The 20,763-nt window shown below is 37.5% G+C and overlaps 1 protein-coding gene across 2 annotated transcripts in view; it reads left to right on the forward strand.

Annotated features, from left to right (window-relative positions):
* Positions 1-20,763, forward strand: part of ascc3 (activating signal cointegrator 1 complex subunit 3) — a 202,395-nt gene that overhangs the window by 55,672 nt on the left and 125,960 nt on the right. For both annotated transcript variants that reach the window (XM_049480038.1, XM_049480037.1), the window contains exons 9-10: positions 14,941-15,144; positions 15,449-15,589. In XM_049480038.1, coding sequence (XP_049335995.1) covers positions 14,941-15,144; positions 15,449-15,589 — 345 coding nt within the window. The remainder of the gene's footprint in view (positions 1-14,940; positions 15,145-15,448; positions 15,590-20,763) is intronic.

Below are 20,763 nucleotides of genomic sequence, written 5' to 3' on the forward strand. Positions count from 1 at the left end.
TAATTAACAATGTTTAAGAATATAAAATACTTCCTGAACAAACGTTTTTTTTGTTTGTTTTTTTAAGCAAATAGCCTAAGTGTGAAAACACAAACAGCAATTTACTGGGCTGGCTTGCGCAGCGGAGAAACCGTGCAGCAGCAGCCTCCTAGCCTGCTTACGCAGCGGATAAGCCGCAGTGTGGAGCAGCAGAAATTCCGGGATGAAAACACAAAGAAATCTGGGCTAAAAACACAGAATAAATATGGGGTGAAAACACAAAAATCCGGGATAAAAACACCAAAAATCCGGGGTGAATATGTCTCGTCGGTCAGAGCAAATTGAACATTTTTCAGTGGATTAAAGGGGCCGTGATTTGCTTTTTTTTATTTATTTTTTTTTACCTCTTTTTTTAAAAACGAATATTCGAATATTCGCTTCGAATCAGTGCCGAATATCCGGAGCTCAAAAAACGCTATTCGGGCCAGCCCTAGATAGTATTAATAAATAATTTATATATACCAACAAATAATATTCTTTTGACTGTTAAAATTATTTGGATTTGTCAATTTTTTATCAAAACATGATCAAATATGTTTTATATCAAGATATGTTTTAGTATGAAATAGTTTATGGCATGTGATTTTTTTCTTTTTTTTTAGGTTAATAAAGGTACATCAGCATATAAAAAATTGGCCTAGAGTTTTAATAGATATAAACTATCACACCACATCAGTGTGTGATGAGACACCACCGGCGGCAACTTTTATACCGTTCATACTGATAAGAGAATTACCGTATCTTTCGCACTATAAGGCACAGCGTATTATAAGGCACACTATAAATTAATGTCTATTTGCACACATAAGGCACTCTAGATTATAAGGTGCATTTAACAACATGTTTTCCTTTTAAATTCTCTGCACTGGGGGGGGGGGTTGGCTTGGCAGTAAGCTTGGCTTTCCAGTATTTTAGCAGCGCTTACCGCTAGTAAGTGTTGCCTGACATCACTACACTGAGGAACCGAGTGTTACAGTAATCCAGGGCACTATCGGCACTATAGTGACTCGTCCCATGTAGCTGGTTTAACACAGTAAACATGCAGGCTATGCTCCCATATACTCACATCAGAACTGCGTAAAAGAGCTAGCGATGCAGTTAGCGGCTAATGCTAATACTGCTTCAGCCTCGTTGCTGGAGAAACTTCTAAGGCTAAAACTCCTGTATAACGTTGTACTTCAGCAGAGTAGCTTTACTGCTCTTTACAACCTGTGTAGTAAAATTCATACGCACCAGATTATAAGGTGTACTGACGATTATTGGGAAAATTGAAGGATTTTAAGTACACCTTATAGTGCAAAAAATATAGTATATTGTATCAACTGAAATTAAGAAATATATTGTGATATAATTTTCAGCTATATTGTCTAGCCCTTAGTACACTACCTACATACTTCTACTTTAGAAGGTGTAGACTGCTGGCAGGCAGAACACACCGAAGCAGAGACACATCCATAATTAATCCTCCTTGATTGCTGTTTCTAATTCTTTTTTTTCTTTCTTTTTTTTTTGCCTCCTCCCCTTCCGGTTAAATCAATTCTTTAGTGCGTGTGTGTATGTGTGTTTGTTTGCATGTGCGTATGTGTATTTGTGTGTGGCATTCTTGCTCAGACTTGTAAAGCAAATGTAATGTGTGAATAAAAAAAGAGCACATTCATCTCCCTTACAAATAGACAGACTCACGCAGACTATACATAACTTGTCATCCAGCAGTAAAGCTGACTGTATTCCCGGCATGACATTTGACTTTTCCTTCTCAAATCAAAGTGCACAACGTAGAATAGCGCTGCATCGTTTTTCATTTGAGCCGTGGCAAATGTGCTTTTCCTTTGCATAACAAAGTGGGCGAAAATAAATACTGGGAGGGAAGAAAAGAAACTCCTTGAAAGGCTTCACAGTGTACGTATAGTTTCAATATACAGTAGCTTTTAAGACTGTAATATGAATACACTGCTGTCACTTCAAGAGTTTTTTAAATGCCTATAGGGCTCTCGTACATGAGAGCGCAGTGCCTAGTGTGAGCTGCTTATATCCACCAAGTTTATTGAAATAAAAAAAAGGTTCATGGAAAATAAACAGTTTTTCACCAGGACAAAGACAAAAAAGGACAATAAAAATAGATTAAAGGAAAAAAAGTTTTTCAAATAAATGCATCACATACAATTTTAATAATTTCATCCTTACTGCGTCACATGCACAACAATGAGCTGTTCTGCTTATATCCAAATCAGGGGTGCACGATATGGCTCTAAAATAACATCACGATATTCCATGGTTTTTTTTTTTATGGTAACGATACTTTTGGCAATATGACAAAACACTGAATTAAAACAATTATTTAGAAATTTATGATTGCATGCAATATGATATGGCTAACTGATTTCTGGCTATGGCTAATTTTTCAGTTCCACGTATTTTGATGCTGCTGCCAACCACAGTAGCCTAGTTCACCAAAAGATTATTTGTATGACTATAGTGGATATAAATATGTCTTTTTCCACTGTTCTGTTGTGTTCACAACTTTTGCAAAAGCTTTCTTAAGATAAAAGCCCAGATTGTGATTTTGCAACCATTGCTTTTTTTTAGGTGTATCTACACATATTTTTAATGAAAATCCACATTCTTTTTATATTCGGCTTTTTACTGTTGGTGTGAGGTTTGCTTCCTTAACATTTTTGGAATTTAATTGGATTTATTCTTTCATTCTTGAACAAATGGAATATATTAAATTAAAGTTTTTCTCTCTGTCAGTGAAATGTTCCCATTCCAGTGGCTGAAACATAAGCTGGAAAACAGCGTCTTTTTTCCACAAAACACCAAAACATGTCCCCTTAAATTGGTGCATAAATTATGCAGTCACTTTTCTGTAACATTTGGCAATCAGTTCTACTATTGTAGAATCATATCATAATTCTTAGTTTTTTAAGAAATAAACAAATAAATATTGAGATGTTATACTGTGTTACTGTACTAATCCTACAAAAATAACTGCAGCATTTGCGACATCATTAACAAAAGTTAAAAGAAACAGAATATGTTTTGTATATTTAAGATTCTTCTAAGTAGACACATCTTGCTTAAATGACAGTTTTGCTCATTTTGGCTGGATTTTCTCAGTCAGCTTAATGAGGTAGAGTCACCTGGAATTCAGGCTTTCAGTTAACAGCTGTGCTGAACTTGTCAAGAGTTAATTACTTGATTGTTTTGTCTTCTTAATTTGTCTTCTTAAACTGCCCATGATAAGTTCATCAGCCTCAAAAATCGCAAGTTAACAGCACCCCAAAAAAATAACCTCTTAAATGCTTTACAGAGTATTCCGGTTTGTTAAACACTTGAAAATTTACGACATGCTTCCTTATGTGTTTCTTCATAGTCTGGATGACTTCAATATTAATTTACAATCTAGGAAAACAAAAAGAAAAATATTGAATTATAAAGTATATCCAAATATTTGACTTTTTTGTCTTGTTGATACTGTATATTAGAGTGGTTTTGTTGTTCAACAGGTTTGCTTCACAGACCTGTGCAAAGTTTCCTGAACTGTTATACTGTACTTACTATACTATAAAATTCAGCCCATTACTCACATGCAGCTGTGCTGGCATTCTCACGTGGGGGATGGTTGTGAAAGAGCCGAACGCAATCAGCTTTCATGCATATTTGAATATTGAGAAACATTACTGCCTCTTGCCATTCTTGACAGCTTCCATTTCCTGTTGAGAGGACGCTGAGAAACCTTGCATTTCAACCAAATATGGCCTTTACTTTTGGTTAGTTATCGCTTAAGGTCGACAGTCTGGTCCTTTATTAATATTTTACGTACATGGTTTTTATTTTAGTGTGCACCAAAGTTCATTTTCTGCACAGCTGTTGTTGAAAGGGGGTGGAGACCGGGGTGACATGGCTGCTGTTTGATGGACGTTTCTAGCCATTTCTTGGGTGGCACTGGGCTGCTGCCTTTGCTTCCTTTTCTGTGCAGGATTTAGGCCCTTCTTGGACAGTTGCCTGAGGATGGGGTGATAAATTACTCCTCTCTTCCCCTGCTTTTTTCCTCCCTCCTTCGCTTCCTGCAGTTCTGCTGAAGGGAAATGAATGGGCCTCCTGTTTGCTGCATCTGCATCTCTCCTAGTCTGTCAGATACAGTGCATCTGCTGTGTTGGTCTATGTTTTTCTGTGTGTGTGTGTGGGGTGGAGGGGAGGGGGTAATTTGCGTATTTGCGTATAAAAAAAAAAGTCAATTTAATTTATGCACTGGTGTGCATTCATTTTCGTGTGTGTGTGTGTGTGTGTTGCTCAGGCAGGTCATTTTGTGCTGTGTGGGCTTGAGGCGGGCAGATAAGCTGTTTGCTAAAACTAGCAATTAAAACTTGATCAAGCTGTCAATTCAAATGGAATGAAATGGAACCAAAAAGTAATTAAAAGGATAGCATGCAAACGACAACAATTATATCTCTTAGTTTTCTATTACTGACGCTGAGAATTTAATTATTTGCAGCGGCTTAAACATATACACGAGCATGCACCATCTCAATTTCATACACTAACACTCACATACACACACAGGCTTGCGCTACAGACTCACTTTGTCAAGATAAAGTATGCTGGTTGCTGGTACCAGTGTGTGTATTTTAGTGGGCATGTTTATTTATTGTGTTCTTGGTTTTAAAACCTGAATAGTCGGAAAAAACAGGCCAAAGCGATGGTGTTGCTGTAAAATCATTGCCGGGATCTATGAGGCTCCAATTAGTGTGTTTTAAAGTCACTGGTGGGTTGCTGGTGTATTCCCACTGCCCCCAATCGTCACATATGGCCCAATGGCTGTGCGTCCACACAGTTAATTAGACTGCCAGGTTCTGTTGGACTGGGCCGAGCAGAACCCCAGCCTCACCTCTTTATTCACACTGGAGAGTTTCGAGCAATATACTTCATCAAAATGATGAGTTTACTGCAGAAATATGCATTTACCCATAGAATCATAGACACTTTCACCTTATGTCTATGTGGTTGATCATAGGCACTTATGGGATTCCCCAGAGTAAATCTCTACTTCCTAACACAGTTTTTTTTTTTTTTTTTTTTGTATTTGAATGATGTTTATCTTCAGGATTTTATTATACAGCCTCTCACCTCACAACACACACATACATACACATTTAACTCACACCCCACACACACACACCACACTAGGGGTGTGCTATTTTGTATTGTGCAAAATAATATTAATAATATAATAATAATAATAATAATAATAATAATAATAATAATAATATAAATAAGAAGATAGGCAATGTTTTTTTTAATAAGAGAATTATACTTAGATAAATGCACTCAGTGTAATGGTTGGGGTGCCTTGAGGTACAAAAAAGTTCCAAATGTGGCTTAATTAAGTTCCCCTAATTAGCTTCACGCTTATGACCTCCTAGGTGTCAGGACCCCTTTAGGGCTGGAGTTAAAGACCCCCAGGTTAAGAGCCCATGCTGTACATACACACCAAGCATGATTCATGCGTTTATTCTTAGATGAATAAATTAATTCAAATATATTTGTAACTGATAATGTCCTGCACACCAAACAGTACTTTTTTTATGGGTTGGTGAGCATGACATATGGCCCAATCCACACAGTTAATTAGTCTGTCAGGTTCAGTTGGACTCACAGAAGACAAGACTAAGCAGAACTTCAACTCCACCTCCTCATGCACACTGGGGAGTATATGGCACAAACTGTGACGTATCGTTTAAAATGAAACTGTGAGGTCCAAAAATTTCAGCTATGAATGTCTTTATTTTCATTCTATTATTATTATTTGATTTAAAGGTCAAATAGTTAGAGTGCTCAAAAAGTTTATTTAAAATATAATACCAATCAAAAATTGTAGATTTACACTGAAATAAAACATTTAAAATTGTTAAGAAAAAAAATAGTATTAAACAAATCAGATTGTTTTATATTTTAGATTCTTCAAAGCAAGCACCTTTTTTATATCTTGCCATTTTCTCAGTCAGTTTTATGAGGTAGAGTCACCTGGAATGGCTTTCAGTTAACAGCTATGCTGAACTTGTCGAGTTAATTACGAGTTTTTTTTTACGAGATTACGAGATTTTTTGCTCTCTCTTAATGTCTTTGAGAGCATCAGTTGTAAAGTTGTAAGGAGGTAGATTTGGTTGGTATACAGTGAATAGCACTATTTGAGTGATGTTCATAATATGGATATATTATGGGAAGAACTACTCAACTAAATAAAAAAGAAAATACTAAGAAAATGTAAATATCTTTAAAAGTATCCTCAAGTGCAGTCGCAAAGACCATCAAAAACGTTATGATGAAACTGGCTCTCATCAGGGCCACCAAAAAAAGAACAAGAATCCCCTCTGTTGCAAAGGATAAGTTATCAGAGTTACCTTCCCTAGAAATCGTTAAAAAGTTAACAGCACCCAAGATAAAAGCCCGTAAATACAGTACCTAATGACTACATGTTACTGTATAGCACTGCAGATTAATTACACCGCTTTGTTTGTAACTGTAAACTTCACCAAGTTTAAACTTCAAGAAGTCTTCTGGTAAAAGCCGCGGGAGTCCTGAAGTGTGAGGGATAAAGCCGAGATTGGCCTCTCGGCACCAGCGTTTTCCGGCAGAGATAGACTCCTCGAAACATCATGCGCTGGAAGTCTGACACCGCGCTGTTGCCTTAATTGAATTGGAGCCATGCCTGGCGATGTTAGATTTATTCTGTAGCTTAAAGCTGAACAAATTTTAACAGGCAGCCAATGTGACAATCACTCTGTATCCTCACTCAAGGGGGGCTGATCAAAAGCCTGTTTAGTACAATGATTACCAAAGTTCTCCCAGCCAGAGGTGTACGAGCCTGGCACGGCTCGAGCTTTTAAAAGGGATGCTTTTAGCATATGTGCGACAGCGTTCCTCGCTGCTTTAAGTTCGTCAGACTGTGTGTGTCAGCAGATGGTTTCGCTAAGGGCTATGCTAGCTTGCAGCGTGTACATTGGCACCTCTGGGAGCACGCCTGGGAAAAAAAAAAAAAAAAAAAGGGACCGGCCCGCTTTTACTGTTTAAGGGAAAGTGTGCATACATTTGCATAATAATAGGGAATGTGTTTTGGAGGAATGGAGAACAGAGTGAGGTGGGGGGGGGGGGGGAGCGGAAACTGAACCGTTTTTTGAAATCATTATGTGATGGCTAGTCCATATTTGCAACATGTTTGCATTACCTCAAGGTGAACATCGGGGCATGCATACATTTGCATGCATTTGCATGTTTAAAGAGAGCGGAGACTCTGGACGTTCGTTTTAAACAGACGAAGTCGATAAATCAAAACGAACAGAGCTTTTAAAATAGGTGCGGCTGTACTGTTCGGTGGGCACGGTGACACAGCGGCGTGGAGGAAGCGACGGAGAGAGGACGAGAGAAAGAGAAAGAGAGAGAGAGAGCCCGCACCAAGCTTCTAATTCAAGCATGAATATTTATACGTTGGTGCTCTGAGGACTTGCCCCTTTGGGAAATAATTGGTTGGACAGGCAGAGACTGGTATCGCCAGGCTGCCAGGAAGTGGATGAGGATACACCCCTCTCTCCACTTGTTTACTGAAAGGGGCAATGAAAAAGCCTGCTGCTAATACCTCACCATGAGCCGCTCTCGCAACGCAAAAACACAGTACCACCCACTGCTGTTTAAAGCTAATGGCTGTAAATGCGCCTTTTTATAATTATCCACTGTACTCACAAGAGAACATGCTGCTGCTGCTTCTGCTGCTGCTGGAGGAGCTGATGATGATGATGATGATGATTATGATTATGATAGTGATGGTGATGATGATGAGATGACAGTCATAATAGCTGCAAAACTCAATTGCTTTCATGTCCAGATGAGACCCCCCATTCCTCCTGGTATCCCTCCTAAAGCAGCACTCCTCAGGTCTCCTCACACTCACACTTGATAATAAAGGTGTAGCGCTAACAGTGTCCATGAATGGCAGGTCTGTAAGACTATGTAGACACATGTATTACATATTCATTACACATTGCAATGAATTCTATAAGGTATTATAAACATGCATAACACATTATAGCCATGTTAATTAGGCATTGTGATTTCTGATCACCACATATTATAAGTCTTTAGGCAGCAACACACTATACTTATAAACACACACAACATGAAACATGCTATAATTCCCTTTAAAGCCTATTTATGAATAATACTAATCCTAAATACTATGATAGTTTATAGTCTGTGTGTAGAACATGTGCCCAGCTACGCCCCAAGTAAAGTGATTAGTAAAGTAAATAGATACTATATGTAATTATTAATGATAGATATACAGCTCTGAAAAAAAATAATAAGAGACCACTTAATGATGATGTTTTTCCTTGATTTTACCTAATCGAAAACCTCTGGAATATAATCAAGAGGAAGGTGGATGATCACAAATCATCAAACCAAGCTGAACTGCTTGAATTTTTGCACCAGGAGTGGCTTAAAGCTATCCAAAAGCAGTGTGTAAGACTGGTGGAGGAGAACATGCCAAGATGCATGAAAACTGATTTAAAAAACAGGGTTATTCTACCAAAAATTTAAATTTCTGAACTCATAAAACTTTATGAATATGAACTTGTTTTCTTTGCATTATTTGAGGAATGAAAGCTCAAAAAGCATATTTTTGGTTTTATTTTAGCCATTAAAATGAAGTGAATGGCAATGGCAATTTTATGATTGTGAAAATGGCAATTTTATGATTCTGTCCATTTTATTTTGACATTTGCAGTTTTATTTAAAATTTTCAAAATAATTTCTTTTATAATTGCAGTTCGAATTTGCAGTTACGTTTGTTATCAAACATGAAACTTTTTTATGTAATGCTTGAATATAAATCCTCAAGATTTAAGGTCATTCAAAAATACTGGCCTGTTGCCTTTGCGAGGTAAAAACCTGGCATACTTTTTTTGCGTTTTGTGTGTACCTGTTATTGCCTGTTATTTGTTTAATGACTAATCACAGTTGTTTGTTGCCATGTAGTGTCTTAATGCGCTGTGTTCCAACAGCTTCCGCATACGTGACACGCCAAGCAAAGTCCCCGTGGGATCTCTGCAGTCGTTCATGTTGTTCACAGTTACGTCACATTGAATGCCAAAGCCAAACAAGCATAGTCTCCACAAGAAATATGCTGAGGCCTTAACGCACACACACTCCAAATCCATGTTTCTAATGCCTTATGAATGCATTATAATGTTTAAATAGAGTCGTATAAACATGACTTATGGCTTACAAACATGATTTATAGCATGTGTTACTAGTGTAGCTACCTCAGCAGCCTTTTCTGCCTGTCAGAGAAAGACTGTAGTTTTCTCATTTACTCACCTCACAAGTGTCCTTCAGCTTCTCTGGATTAAGCAGACTCTAATAAAGTTGCTCTTTGATGCATTAATAACCTTTTTCGGCGCAGCATCCATTTCCGTAGGCCCCTGAACGACTTAAAAAAAAAAGTCACCCACACTCTTTAATTTTTTGATTTTTTTATGAGCGTTGGAGTGAAACGAGGGGAGGGAGAAGTGTGGTGACATATTTTTAATGAATCCTTAAATAAATGACACCGCCCCCTGAGCCGTAGGCATGCTTGGCCAGCCGTGTGAAAGAGGATGGAAGAGAAAGAGAGAGACCGAAGGAGTGAAATGAAAGAGTGAAGATAGAAAGATTGGTAAACCCTGTGAAGTTATATACTGTGTTTGTCTGTGTGAATAAATGTTTGAACGAATGAATGAATGCTGTGGAATTCAGCACCCTACTGTCAAACACTCCAGGGCTGCAACAAATTATTATTTAAGTAGTTGACTGATAATCTGTTGATTTAATTTTTCTTTCTTTTTTTCTTAAATTGTTTCCCATTTTCTCCCCAATTTACATGGCCAATTACACATCCCACTCATCAGGACTCCCCCTATCACTAGTAAAGACTAACACATGCTTCCTCCGATGCATGTGAAGTCAGCCACCGCTTTTTTTCGAGCTGCTGCTGATGCATCATTGCCGAGTAACATCACAGCACACTCGGAGGAAAGCGCAGCAACTCGGTTCCAATACATCAGCTCACAGATGCCCTGTGCTGTGAACATTACCCTAGGAGTGATGTGGCGGGAGAGCGCCATCTACCTACCCGGAGGGAGCATCGCCAATATTGCTCCCTCTGAGCGCTGACAGCTTGATTCGAACCTGCGACCTCCTGCTCATAGTGCCAGCGCTTTAGACAGCTGGACCACCCAGAACCCCTGTCAATGATTATTTCTGTCATGTTCTCCATATCTGCTTGTGTTATATTTCCTAAATATTAACAGCATTTAGTTAGTTTGACCGTGCATTGATTTAAAATTTACTTGTCTTTGGTTTCAGAACGGGAGATTTATCTAATTAATTTGATTAATCAAATTACTGTTTTAATGCGATTTTCAAAATGGGATAATCAATATTATACATGCATACATTCAAAAGCTGCTAGAGAGAATCTCAGTAGTTTTGCTTTTGTTAGAAACCTGTAAAAAACTCTGTAAATGTGTCAGTTCTTTTCATTTTTTGCACTTTTCCTCATTCCTATAACTGAAATACAAGGATGTTATGTTTGGACCATTTTTAATATAAAAGCTGCATGTAAGGTTAACAAAAAATTAATCAAATAGATTAAAAATGTATAAAATGTAAAGGAAACAATATCTTGTGTTATGTAAAAACTAAAAATTACAATAAAAAATGCTCATATACAGCTCTGGAAAAAAATAAGAGACTAAATTATAAGTTCCTTTAATTTTACCAAATTGAAAACCTCTGGAATATAATCAAGAGGAAGATGGATGATCACAAACATCATCAAACCAAGCTGAACTGCTTGAATTTTTGCACAAGGAGTGGCATAAAGTTATTCAAAATCAGTGTGTAAGACTGGTGGAGGAGAACATGCCAAGATGCATAAAAACTGTGATTAAAAACCAGGGTTATTCCACCAAATATTGATTTCTGAACTCTTAAAACTTATATATTGAATGTGAACTTAATTTCTTTGCATTGTTTGAGGTCTGAAAGCTCTGCATCTTTTTTTGTTATTTTGGCAATTACTTATTTTCTGCAAATAAATGCTCTAAATGACAATATTTTTATTTGGAATTTGGGAGAATTTTTGTCTGTAGTTTATAGAATAAAAACAACAATGTTCATTTTACTCAAACATATACTATAAATAGCAAAATCAGAAACCGAAGCCGTATCTTATTTTTTATTTTTGAACATCAACATCAATTTTGTTAACAATATCGGCCAGCCCTACTTTGTTGTATAATCTCATAAATTAAGATCGTGTGAAAAATGAGAAATTCTTTCTGCACTGAAAGTCTGAGTCAACTTTTTTATAATCAGCATCAAAACAATACCTTTTTACTGAACGTGTTTGAGTTTTGTCAGGTTTCCCCGCTGTGGTTTTCTGCAGAGCAGATTCTTGTAGGTCCCTTTGGTTTTTCTTTCTCCAGTGGAATTATGAGTTATTAATTGCGAGTGTTATTACTTTGGGTCACTGCTGATCTCAGCCAACTCTTGCGCACTTTAGGAGAGGACCGCGGTGAAAAACATCCCCTCTCAGCGGTAACTTAAGTGTGCTCCCTGTGGCAACAGCCTTCAGAAAGGCCTTTTCATTTCTTATCAGACTTCTGCTGAGATTGAAGGCTGTCACCTCCGGCGGCCTTGTCGTGGTGAAACCAGCCAGCGTGGGTGGATTTGATTGACAGCCGGCGACACCACTCAGGAGCGCTCCCTCCTCCGTAGCTTTCTGGCCTTTTGACTCTAAGCCGTCTACTCCGGCTCTGAGCGTCCTCCAAGCAGCGCCGTGAGAAACGCTCGCTGGAGTGTAATTGGTCCAGCGCGAGCCGTACAGTAATGGACGCCAATGTTGTTTTGGATCAGACTCGGACTTGGACACGCAGAGAGGAGGTGGTTTATTAGTTTAGAAGAGGATTTGTGTGAGAGGCAAGAAGATTTGAGAAGTTGCCTGCCTTGAATAGAAGTGGAGAGGAGTTGGACTGCGCTGATAGTAACCAAATATAAGTCTAATTAGCTCTGGACTATGGTGCGGTACTTAGGTTTTGGCTACAGATGATCTTGGCCTGTTGTGCACTTCCTCTCGCACCATATGTGTCTCACACTTGTAGCTGCACCCCAGCTGGTGTGGAGTGTGAGCAAGTTTGTTAACATTTGGAGGGCTTTCAGTGCTGAAATGTCTTGGTGGAAATCCTGTGCCAGTCTTTTTGGCTCCCCTGTCTTTGCCCATCCCTCAGAGTTAATTGGTTTTGTCTTTTAAAATGTGAAAAATGCAGTTGATGAGTTTTTCTGCATATTATTCTGTATTCTCTGATCTGTGTTACTTCTAAAACAAACCAAAGCTAGCAAAAAAAGTATTAACTTTTGATGTGAGCTTCTATTCCAAGTTATTTTGGACTGGTTTAGTTTATCCTTTAATCACACAGAATAAAAGGAGAATTGGAAGTTTAATGAAAAGGGAACAAATCTAATGTATTATTGCAAAGCAGTGCTCAACTACGCTTTTAAAAGATTTGTATTTTTCTTAATTTTCTTTTTTTCTGCTTGGTTTTTGCTGCATATCTCATCCTGTAGTTGTCAAGATATCAACCACATTATAACACCAGATTGTTTCGTTTGTTCGTGTGCTTTTGGCTTCTGTACAGCTTTTTATCAGACGCAAGACTTCCACATTTTTTATATATATATATAAATAATACAATTTTTTCCCCCATTGTTAAGGAACCACTATCACACTTACCACTATTACAGTACCCCCTTGGAAACCATAGCAACCATAATGGGTAGTGTAGTGACTACATAGTGACCCCCTAGCAACACCATAGCTGTCACCTGGGATGCCATAGCTACCACATAGCAACCCCATAGCAACCATAGGTTCCTCATAGTTTTTCAGATTTTTTTTTTCTCTCAATAGAAATTAATGGTGTGTAAACGTTCACTTGTAACATCGAACCATCAGTATAAGGGACAACAAAAAAGATCTGGCAACACCACAGCAACGACCTGGTATTTTGTAGCAACCGCATTAACACTACCTAATGAACTACTTTGCATACTAAAGCAATCACCTTGCAGCACAATACCTACCAGTTAGCAACACTATAGCAACCATTCGGAACATCATATCAACCAACTAGCAATACTATAGAATCTACTTATCGGCCACTTAGCAACACCACAGAAACCACCTGGTATTTTGTAGCAACCACATTAACACTACCTAATGAACTACTTTGCATACTAAAGCAATCACCTTGCAGCACAATACCTACCAATTAGCAACACTATAGCAACCATTCGGAACATCATATCAACCAACTAGCAATACTATAGAATCTACTTATCGGCCACTTAGCAACACCACAGAAACCACCTGGTATTTTGTAGCAACCACATTAACACTACCTAATGAACTACTTTGGATACTTTAGTAGTCAACTAGCAGTAAATTATCAACCAGTAAGCGACACCATAGCAACCATTCAGTACATCATAGCAACAAACTAGCAACACTATAGTATTCGATTATCAGTCACCTAGCAACACCACATCAACCACCTGGTATTGTGTAGCAACCGATAACACTACCCAATGAACTACTTTGGATCCATTATCAGTCATCTAGCAACAAAATATCAACAACCACTTAGCAACACCAAAGAATCCACTTGTCAGCCACCTAGCAACCACCTGGTATTTCATTGCAACCACCTTAACACCACTTTATACCATAGCAATAACGTAGCAAAAAAACATCAGCAACCGCTTAGAAACACCATAGCAACCAGATAACAGCTCTATGAAAGCCTTTGCTGCAAAACAATTTTTTTGTTTTAGAAAATGCACATTTCTATATGTATTTGTATTTTTAGGATGTTATCGCAAATAACATCACGGCTGTGATTTGGTCATAGGGCCGCTTTTATACAACAGTTTTTTTTTTTTTTTACAAAATGAATAAAGAAAATAAATTAAATAAACTCAAAAAATTTAATCAATATGCTTTAATATGGACTGTGCCTTCCGCTAAAAAGTAGTTCCACAAAAACTGTAACAGAACTGTAACTTCAAAACGGTGTATGGTTGATACAGACTAACACCACGAATGTTAGCTTAAAATCAAAATTGGGAATAAGCGAAGATTGTAAACGTTAGGACTGTGAAATAACGCTGAAATTTTCCTCTCCTGCTCCGTGGAGTCGTCTTCAGGTGAAAGCTGTGCGTTTTTTGAGCATTTCTGCTTGTTTTGCTGGGTGTTGTTGGTTAGCTAGCCGACTGGACTGGGGTTAGGTTGGCATAGCATTAACTTAGCTTAGCCTTGCCTGGCTGGTTTAGTTAGCATTCTGGCTGTCAGACGGAATTAGCCAAGATCATTTTCTTTCCCTTTTTTTCACAAAAGACGAGCCAGCGCTGAGCGCTAGCCTGTGCTAAGCTAATGTTGCTGCTGGTGCAGCTGGAGGTGATGATTCAAAACTGTCCTGTGTATATACCTGTGTATATACGCCGTTACTCGGCAACGCGTTGGCGGAGTGATACAGGTTTAAAGTGAGAAGGCTGGGATGTTATCACAAATATCATCACGGCTAGAACACTTCTCAACCAATCAGATAGTGAGGTCAGAACTAACTGTTGTATAATCCTTTATTAATGCCACAATGGGGAAACTTGCAATGTTACAACATACAATATTACAGCATAAAAGTTTAGTAATGCAAACTAATAAAACCCTTGATGTTATTCCAGGTGAGCAAGCTTCATTCTCTCTCTTTTTTCTTCCTTCCTCTCTCTCTCTCTCTCTCTCTCTCTCTGTAGATTGGACAGCTGGTGTTTAAAGGTATGAAGCGTCTGAACAGGATCCAGTCCATTGTGTTTGAGACGGCGTACAACACTAATGAGAACCTGCTGATTTGTGCCCCCACGGGTGCAGGAAAGACCAACATCGCCATGCTCACGGTTCTGCACGAGATCCGTCAACACCTGCAGCCCGGCGGGGTCATCCGCAAGGACCAATTCAAGGTACGCCACCGTCTCAGAGAACGCAGGCTGTTCTCGGAAAACTCAAGACCTTGATCCAGGCATAATGCTTTTTTCACAGTTAGGTGTGAGAAAGTGACTGAGTGTGAACAGCACATGCACAAACAATGGAAAGTGTGATGATAATAGACAGTCTTCATACATCACCATTAAATTTCTCAATCTTAGTTGTCTACTTCATATTTCACTACATATTGTATTGTGCTGGGTGCCACGCAACCAACCTTACTGTGATGTTCACTCATTTATCATTCTCTCTCTCTCTCTCACATGCTCGTATCTATAGATAGTATATGTAGCTCCGATGAAGGCCTTGGCTGCCGAGATGACTAATTACTTCAGTAAGCGCTTGGAGCCGCTGGGCATCTCTGTCAAAGAGCTGACTGGAGACATGCAGTTGACCAAAGGGGAGATCCTCCGCACTCAGGTACAATACACACGGTGCCTTTGGCTCTAACAGGGGATTTTATATATTGAATTCACAGCCTGTTTCTCATTAGATTGAGCGCCAAATTATCCAGTTCCTCTAGATTGGCAGTGCTTAAATGTTGGCACAGTCTCCATCTTGAATTGGTCCACAGTGCAGCTGTTCAATTATCTTGTTTGTAGAACACCCACATTACCAACAGTAGCAATGTTCAGATGTTTTTCACTGTTTTATCTTTTAAAAATGTTTATAGTATACATTTTATATAAGCCATCATTTCCTGCTTACTACTATGTTTGAAAATGTTCATAAAGAAAAAAAAATCATGATACACAGTATACTATTCTAAAAATATTGTGAATATAGTGTTAGTTCTGTTTGATCGGTGCAGGAAATTTGCACTCACAATACGGGTAAGTTAAGTAACAGTTGAGACAGAATGTCCCAACTAATTATTAATTTCAACTAGTTAAGACATTATTAATAATTACAAATGTTTTAATAATTACAAACTAATGTCTCAATTCTTCATTATTAACAACATTCTTAAGCAATACAATTTTGTAAACTAGTGTCAACTAATAATTATTTGAGACATTACGTAACCATTTAATAATGTTTATTACTGGTGTAAGTACTGTTATTTGTGACCCCTTTTGTAAAGTGATACTGAAATTTGAATATATAGCACATCATGATAATGTCTTAAAATATCAAGATATAATATTTATTTAATATAATTGATGTAAGATTATATATTTTTTTCAACTTAAAGATTACTAATAAGTAACAAATATAGGTTTTTACTTTTGTGACTTTCACATATATGTTTTTAAATTATTTTAACACCATTTGTAGTTTCTTGTACTGCTGCATTTCTTCTCTGTTACATTATCAATATGCCCAAGTAGGTTCACCTATGTGTCGGTATTGGCCCAAATAATAATAAGCGCAAATAAGCGATAAGCGATCGATCAGCTGATATTTTTAGACCTTTTTTTTTTTTGCTTTTTAAAATTTGCCTTAAATACTAAAATATTTGTAAAATGAATATAATTAATATGCCTCACTGCTTAACCAGACTTAAGACTTTAAACGCCACTAACCAGATAACCCTCTCAGGAGTACATTACTATACCATGCAGCGAATGTTGGAATACAGCAGAGCTAGCAAAAACAAGATACAGCACACTGAGCTCCACAATGCAATTCTGAACAGGAATTTATGGGCTTATGCAGCTGGAGTTCATCAGCATGTTACATCATCATTATCAGCAGTGTATATTTTGAGGGGCAATGCATGCTGTATAATATGGCAACCTGCCAAATGTACATTTTAATAATTAGTTTACATTTAAAGTGTGGTGGCAGAAAGTCCATTTTGTGTTGTGTTTTCAGTAGGGATGGGTGATATGACCCTAAAATAGTATTAAGATATTTCAGGATGTTTTTGTGATAATTTTAATAACAGAGTGTGAATAAATTCAGTAGAAACAAAAATTCTATAAACCTCTATTTCGTAAAAAAGTAACTTGATTCTGACTTTGACACTGTAGAAAATAGTTTTACTGTGACAAAATAAAAAATAACTCTTGTAACAGCAAAAATGTACCAGCATATTAATTACATGCATATAAACTGCAGACAAACAAAAGTAACTAAATAAAGAATACATAATATAGGTTTCTTTTATCACATCAAAGATTTTAGAGGTTCTATTGAATAAAATACGATGACACACCCCTAGTCTTCATTTCCCACAGGTCTAAACACATAAGATTTTTTTTTACTCATTCTTCACGTATATGGTGGTGTGTTTTTATATTAAACAGATATAAAATAGGTAGTTCTGCTTACTGCCACACATGAAACAGCACTATTAGGCCATCAGTACTGCTATGTTTGTACTTGCCTGTTTGAAATAGGTATTTTACGCATTTTGTCATTAAGATCATGTAGTGATTGGTCATTGGATGGATGACTTAAGCTTAAGTTTTCTTTTTTTCTGTTTCTTGGCCTTCGGAATATAATCAAGAGGAAGATGGCCATTAAACCAAGCTGAACTGCTTGAATTTTTGCACCAGGAGTGACAAAGTTATCCAAAAGCAGCGTGTAGAACTGGTGGATTAAAATCCAGGGTTATTCCACCAAATATTGATTCATGAACTCTTAAAACTTTATAAATAAGAACTTGTTTTCTTTGCGTTATTTGAGTTCTGAAAGCTTTTTTTGTTATTTCAGCCATTTCTCATTTTCTGCAAATGAATGCTCTAAATGACAATATTTTTATTTGAAATTTAGGAGAAATGTTGTCTGTAGTTTTTAGAATAAAAGAGCAATGTTTATTTTACTCAAACATATACCTATAAACAGCAAAATCAGAGAAACTGATTTTTTTTCAGAGCTGCATATTATGCAGGAGATGTAATAATTTTAGGTTATTATTATCGGCCTCAGAACAAACAAATAAACCCTATGTTTGGGGTGAATGAATGGGGGAGACAATAAGAGTTGGGGGTTTGCTGGGGTGTAGGTGTGTGTGTGTGTGAGAGAGAGAGGGGGAATCAGTGTGTGTATGTGCTCACAGACGCGTGCTGTCAGACTGCGTTTGGGTGGTAATGAGATGAGGGTATGGTCGCTTTCATCAGAGCGCAGCTCCGCAGATAAGAGAAGACAGAAGCGTCAGGCTGGTAAAGAGATCAGTTTGGGTTCAGACACACTCATGATCAAGGGCCTGATAACCAGGCCTCTTAAACACAGAGCCAGAAAATCACTCTTTCTGCAAACACGCTGCCCATGAGCCTCAGCCAAATATTAGCTCTGCTCTTCATCCTCTCTTAAAGATGTTTTTTTTTTTTTTTTTTTTTTTTCACTTTCTTTCTGTTTTGCTGCAAGTGAGAGAAACTGAGCAGCTGCAAATTGTTGTGTGGATTGCTGGTGAAATTGAATTGCGCAGTGCGCTTTGCATTTGGATTGACCCGCAGGTCTGAAAGGAGGTGCAAGCGGCACAGATCTTCTGTTTGTGTAGCTGACAAAAAAAACTACAGTTTTGTAGTATTTTTATTTTTAAATAATTGTGCATAATATTATTTGTGGAATTCACCTGTGCTGAACTCTCTGGGGTTGTTAAAAGCCCAGCGTGTGTCAAATTCAGCATTTCTTGAATAAATCTTTATTAACACGGCATTAAAAAAACTGTGTCTAATTGGATGATTTGTGTGTCTGCATCTGCCTCTCATCTGTAATTGGAGGATGTATGCACATACTGAAGAAATACCAAAGAATTTATTCATTTATTGTTAAACATTGTAAAAATATTGTAAAAATGAGTTTAAATGCTGCTTTCAAGTTCAGTAAGTCCTCACTGATTTAGATATTAACTATGAGAAAAACTGTATTTGATACAACAGCACATTTTTCAACTCCGGAGAGATAACACTGAAACAATTAGAAGCATTTAGGTGACTCATATCTGAAATGCTGTTAACTTGTGGTTTCTGAGGCTGGTAACTCTAAAGAACTTCTCCTATGCAACAGAGGTCCTTTCCTGGGGCAATCCTGATGAGAGCCAGTTTCATCATAATGCTTTTGATTGTCTTGGCGACTGCATTTGAGGATACTTTCAAAGATCTTCAAAGATCAGATTGATTGACATTCATTTCTTAAAGTCATTTGTCTTTATTTAGTTGAGTAGTTCTTGCCATGATATGGACTATACACTGTATACCAACTCTACCTCTTCACAACTTTATAACTGATGCTCTCAAACACATTAAGAGGCTAGAAATTCAAGTAATTAACTCTTGACAAGTTCAACACAGCTGTTAACTGAAAGCATGAATTCCAGGTGACTCTACTTTACAAAGCTGACTGACAAAATCCAGTGAAGATGTGCATAGCTTTCATCTAAGCAAGCGTTTCCTACTTTGAAGAATCTAAAATATATAAAAAAGTTTTATTTTATTGTATCATGATGAGTTTTATCATTTTATCTTTAATTGCTTTGAGCTTGTATGCTTGAGATTATGAGCAGATCATTGTTTTCCATCACAATGGTAAAGCTTAATCTTTGTCTCATTAGTCTATGTTTAGTCAATAGGCTAGTCTCTGTACTTTTGGCTTTCCCATTCCCATGTTCCAATACGTTAGCTCACAAGGAAAATGCATGTGTTCAGACAAAAGGTGCTTCTAAACTCTTCTAAACTGTGTATCTAGATCTAGAGGTAAATACCTGTAACGAATATCATCTGTTGTCTCATATTCCTCTTTTAATGTCAAACTCAAAATGTTTTCAGCGTATGTAATTGTAATCAGACTGCATCGACTTCAAAAAGCCAGCAGTGTGAGAGCTCTTGCATTTTTGCCACAGCAACACCTCTGATATGTTTTTGTTGGATAAGTGCCTACCAACTTTCTGCACGCTGAGTGAAAGCCTGGGTGGATGCTTCTCTTTTCTTCATGGCAGATTTGCTCCATCTCTCTCAGTTTGCCTGCCCTTTGCTTGTGGGCGGCAGCTTTTGTGAAAGATTTCTCTCTGAAATGGCCCTGTCTAACTGAAGCACGTTCCCTGCTGTACCTGCCTGGTGTTTGCTTCTTGCTGTTCATCTTTAATCCTGACAGGAATCCAACTACCTGCTGCTTTCGAAACTTTAGGTGGACTTGGCAATGAATTTCTAATGCTGTGTGGGTCACACCCTTTTAAACTTAGACTTAAAAATGTTCTCTTCTACTCTTTTTTTTTCCTTTTATTGCATTTCATCTTGTGAGCAAATATGTGCAGCCCTGAATGATTACTCTTTTATGGCTGTTCTGTTCTTTTGAAGTGTAGCAAAAAGTACCAACAAATGTACCGGTATTAAGTGGTGACAGACTGTGCCTGGGAGTCACACATGGAATTCAAAAGCTGCTAAAGATTTATCATAGGTATTATAACGGTATTGTGTATAACAGACTATATGTAAACGTTAGGGGTGTCACAATTCTCTAAATCCTCGATTCTATTTTATTTCCGATTTTAGGGTCATGATTCAATTCGATTTTCGATTTTCTTTTTTTCACAGCACAGAGGCCTATGCCAGTTTAAGATTAGTCAGTCATTGGTTTAATTCATCAAATTTACAATATCTTATTTCAAAAGGTGGGCTTGATATAAGTGATGCGAAGTGATACAAGTG

This window comes from Astyanax mexicanus, chromosome 6 (genome assembly GCF_023375975.1).
Source record: "Astyanax mexicanus isolate ESR-SI-001 chromosome 6, AstMex3_surface, whole genome shotgun sequence".
In the NCBI taxonomy this organism is placed as follows: Eukaryota; Metazoa; Chordata; class Actinopteri; order Characiformes; family Acestrorhamphidae; genus Astyanax; species Astyanax mexicanus.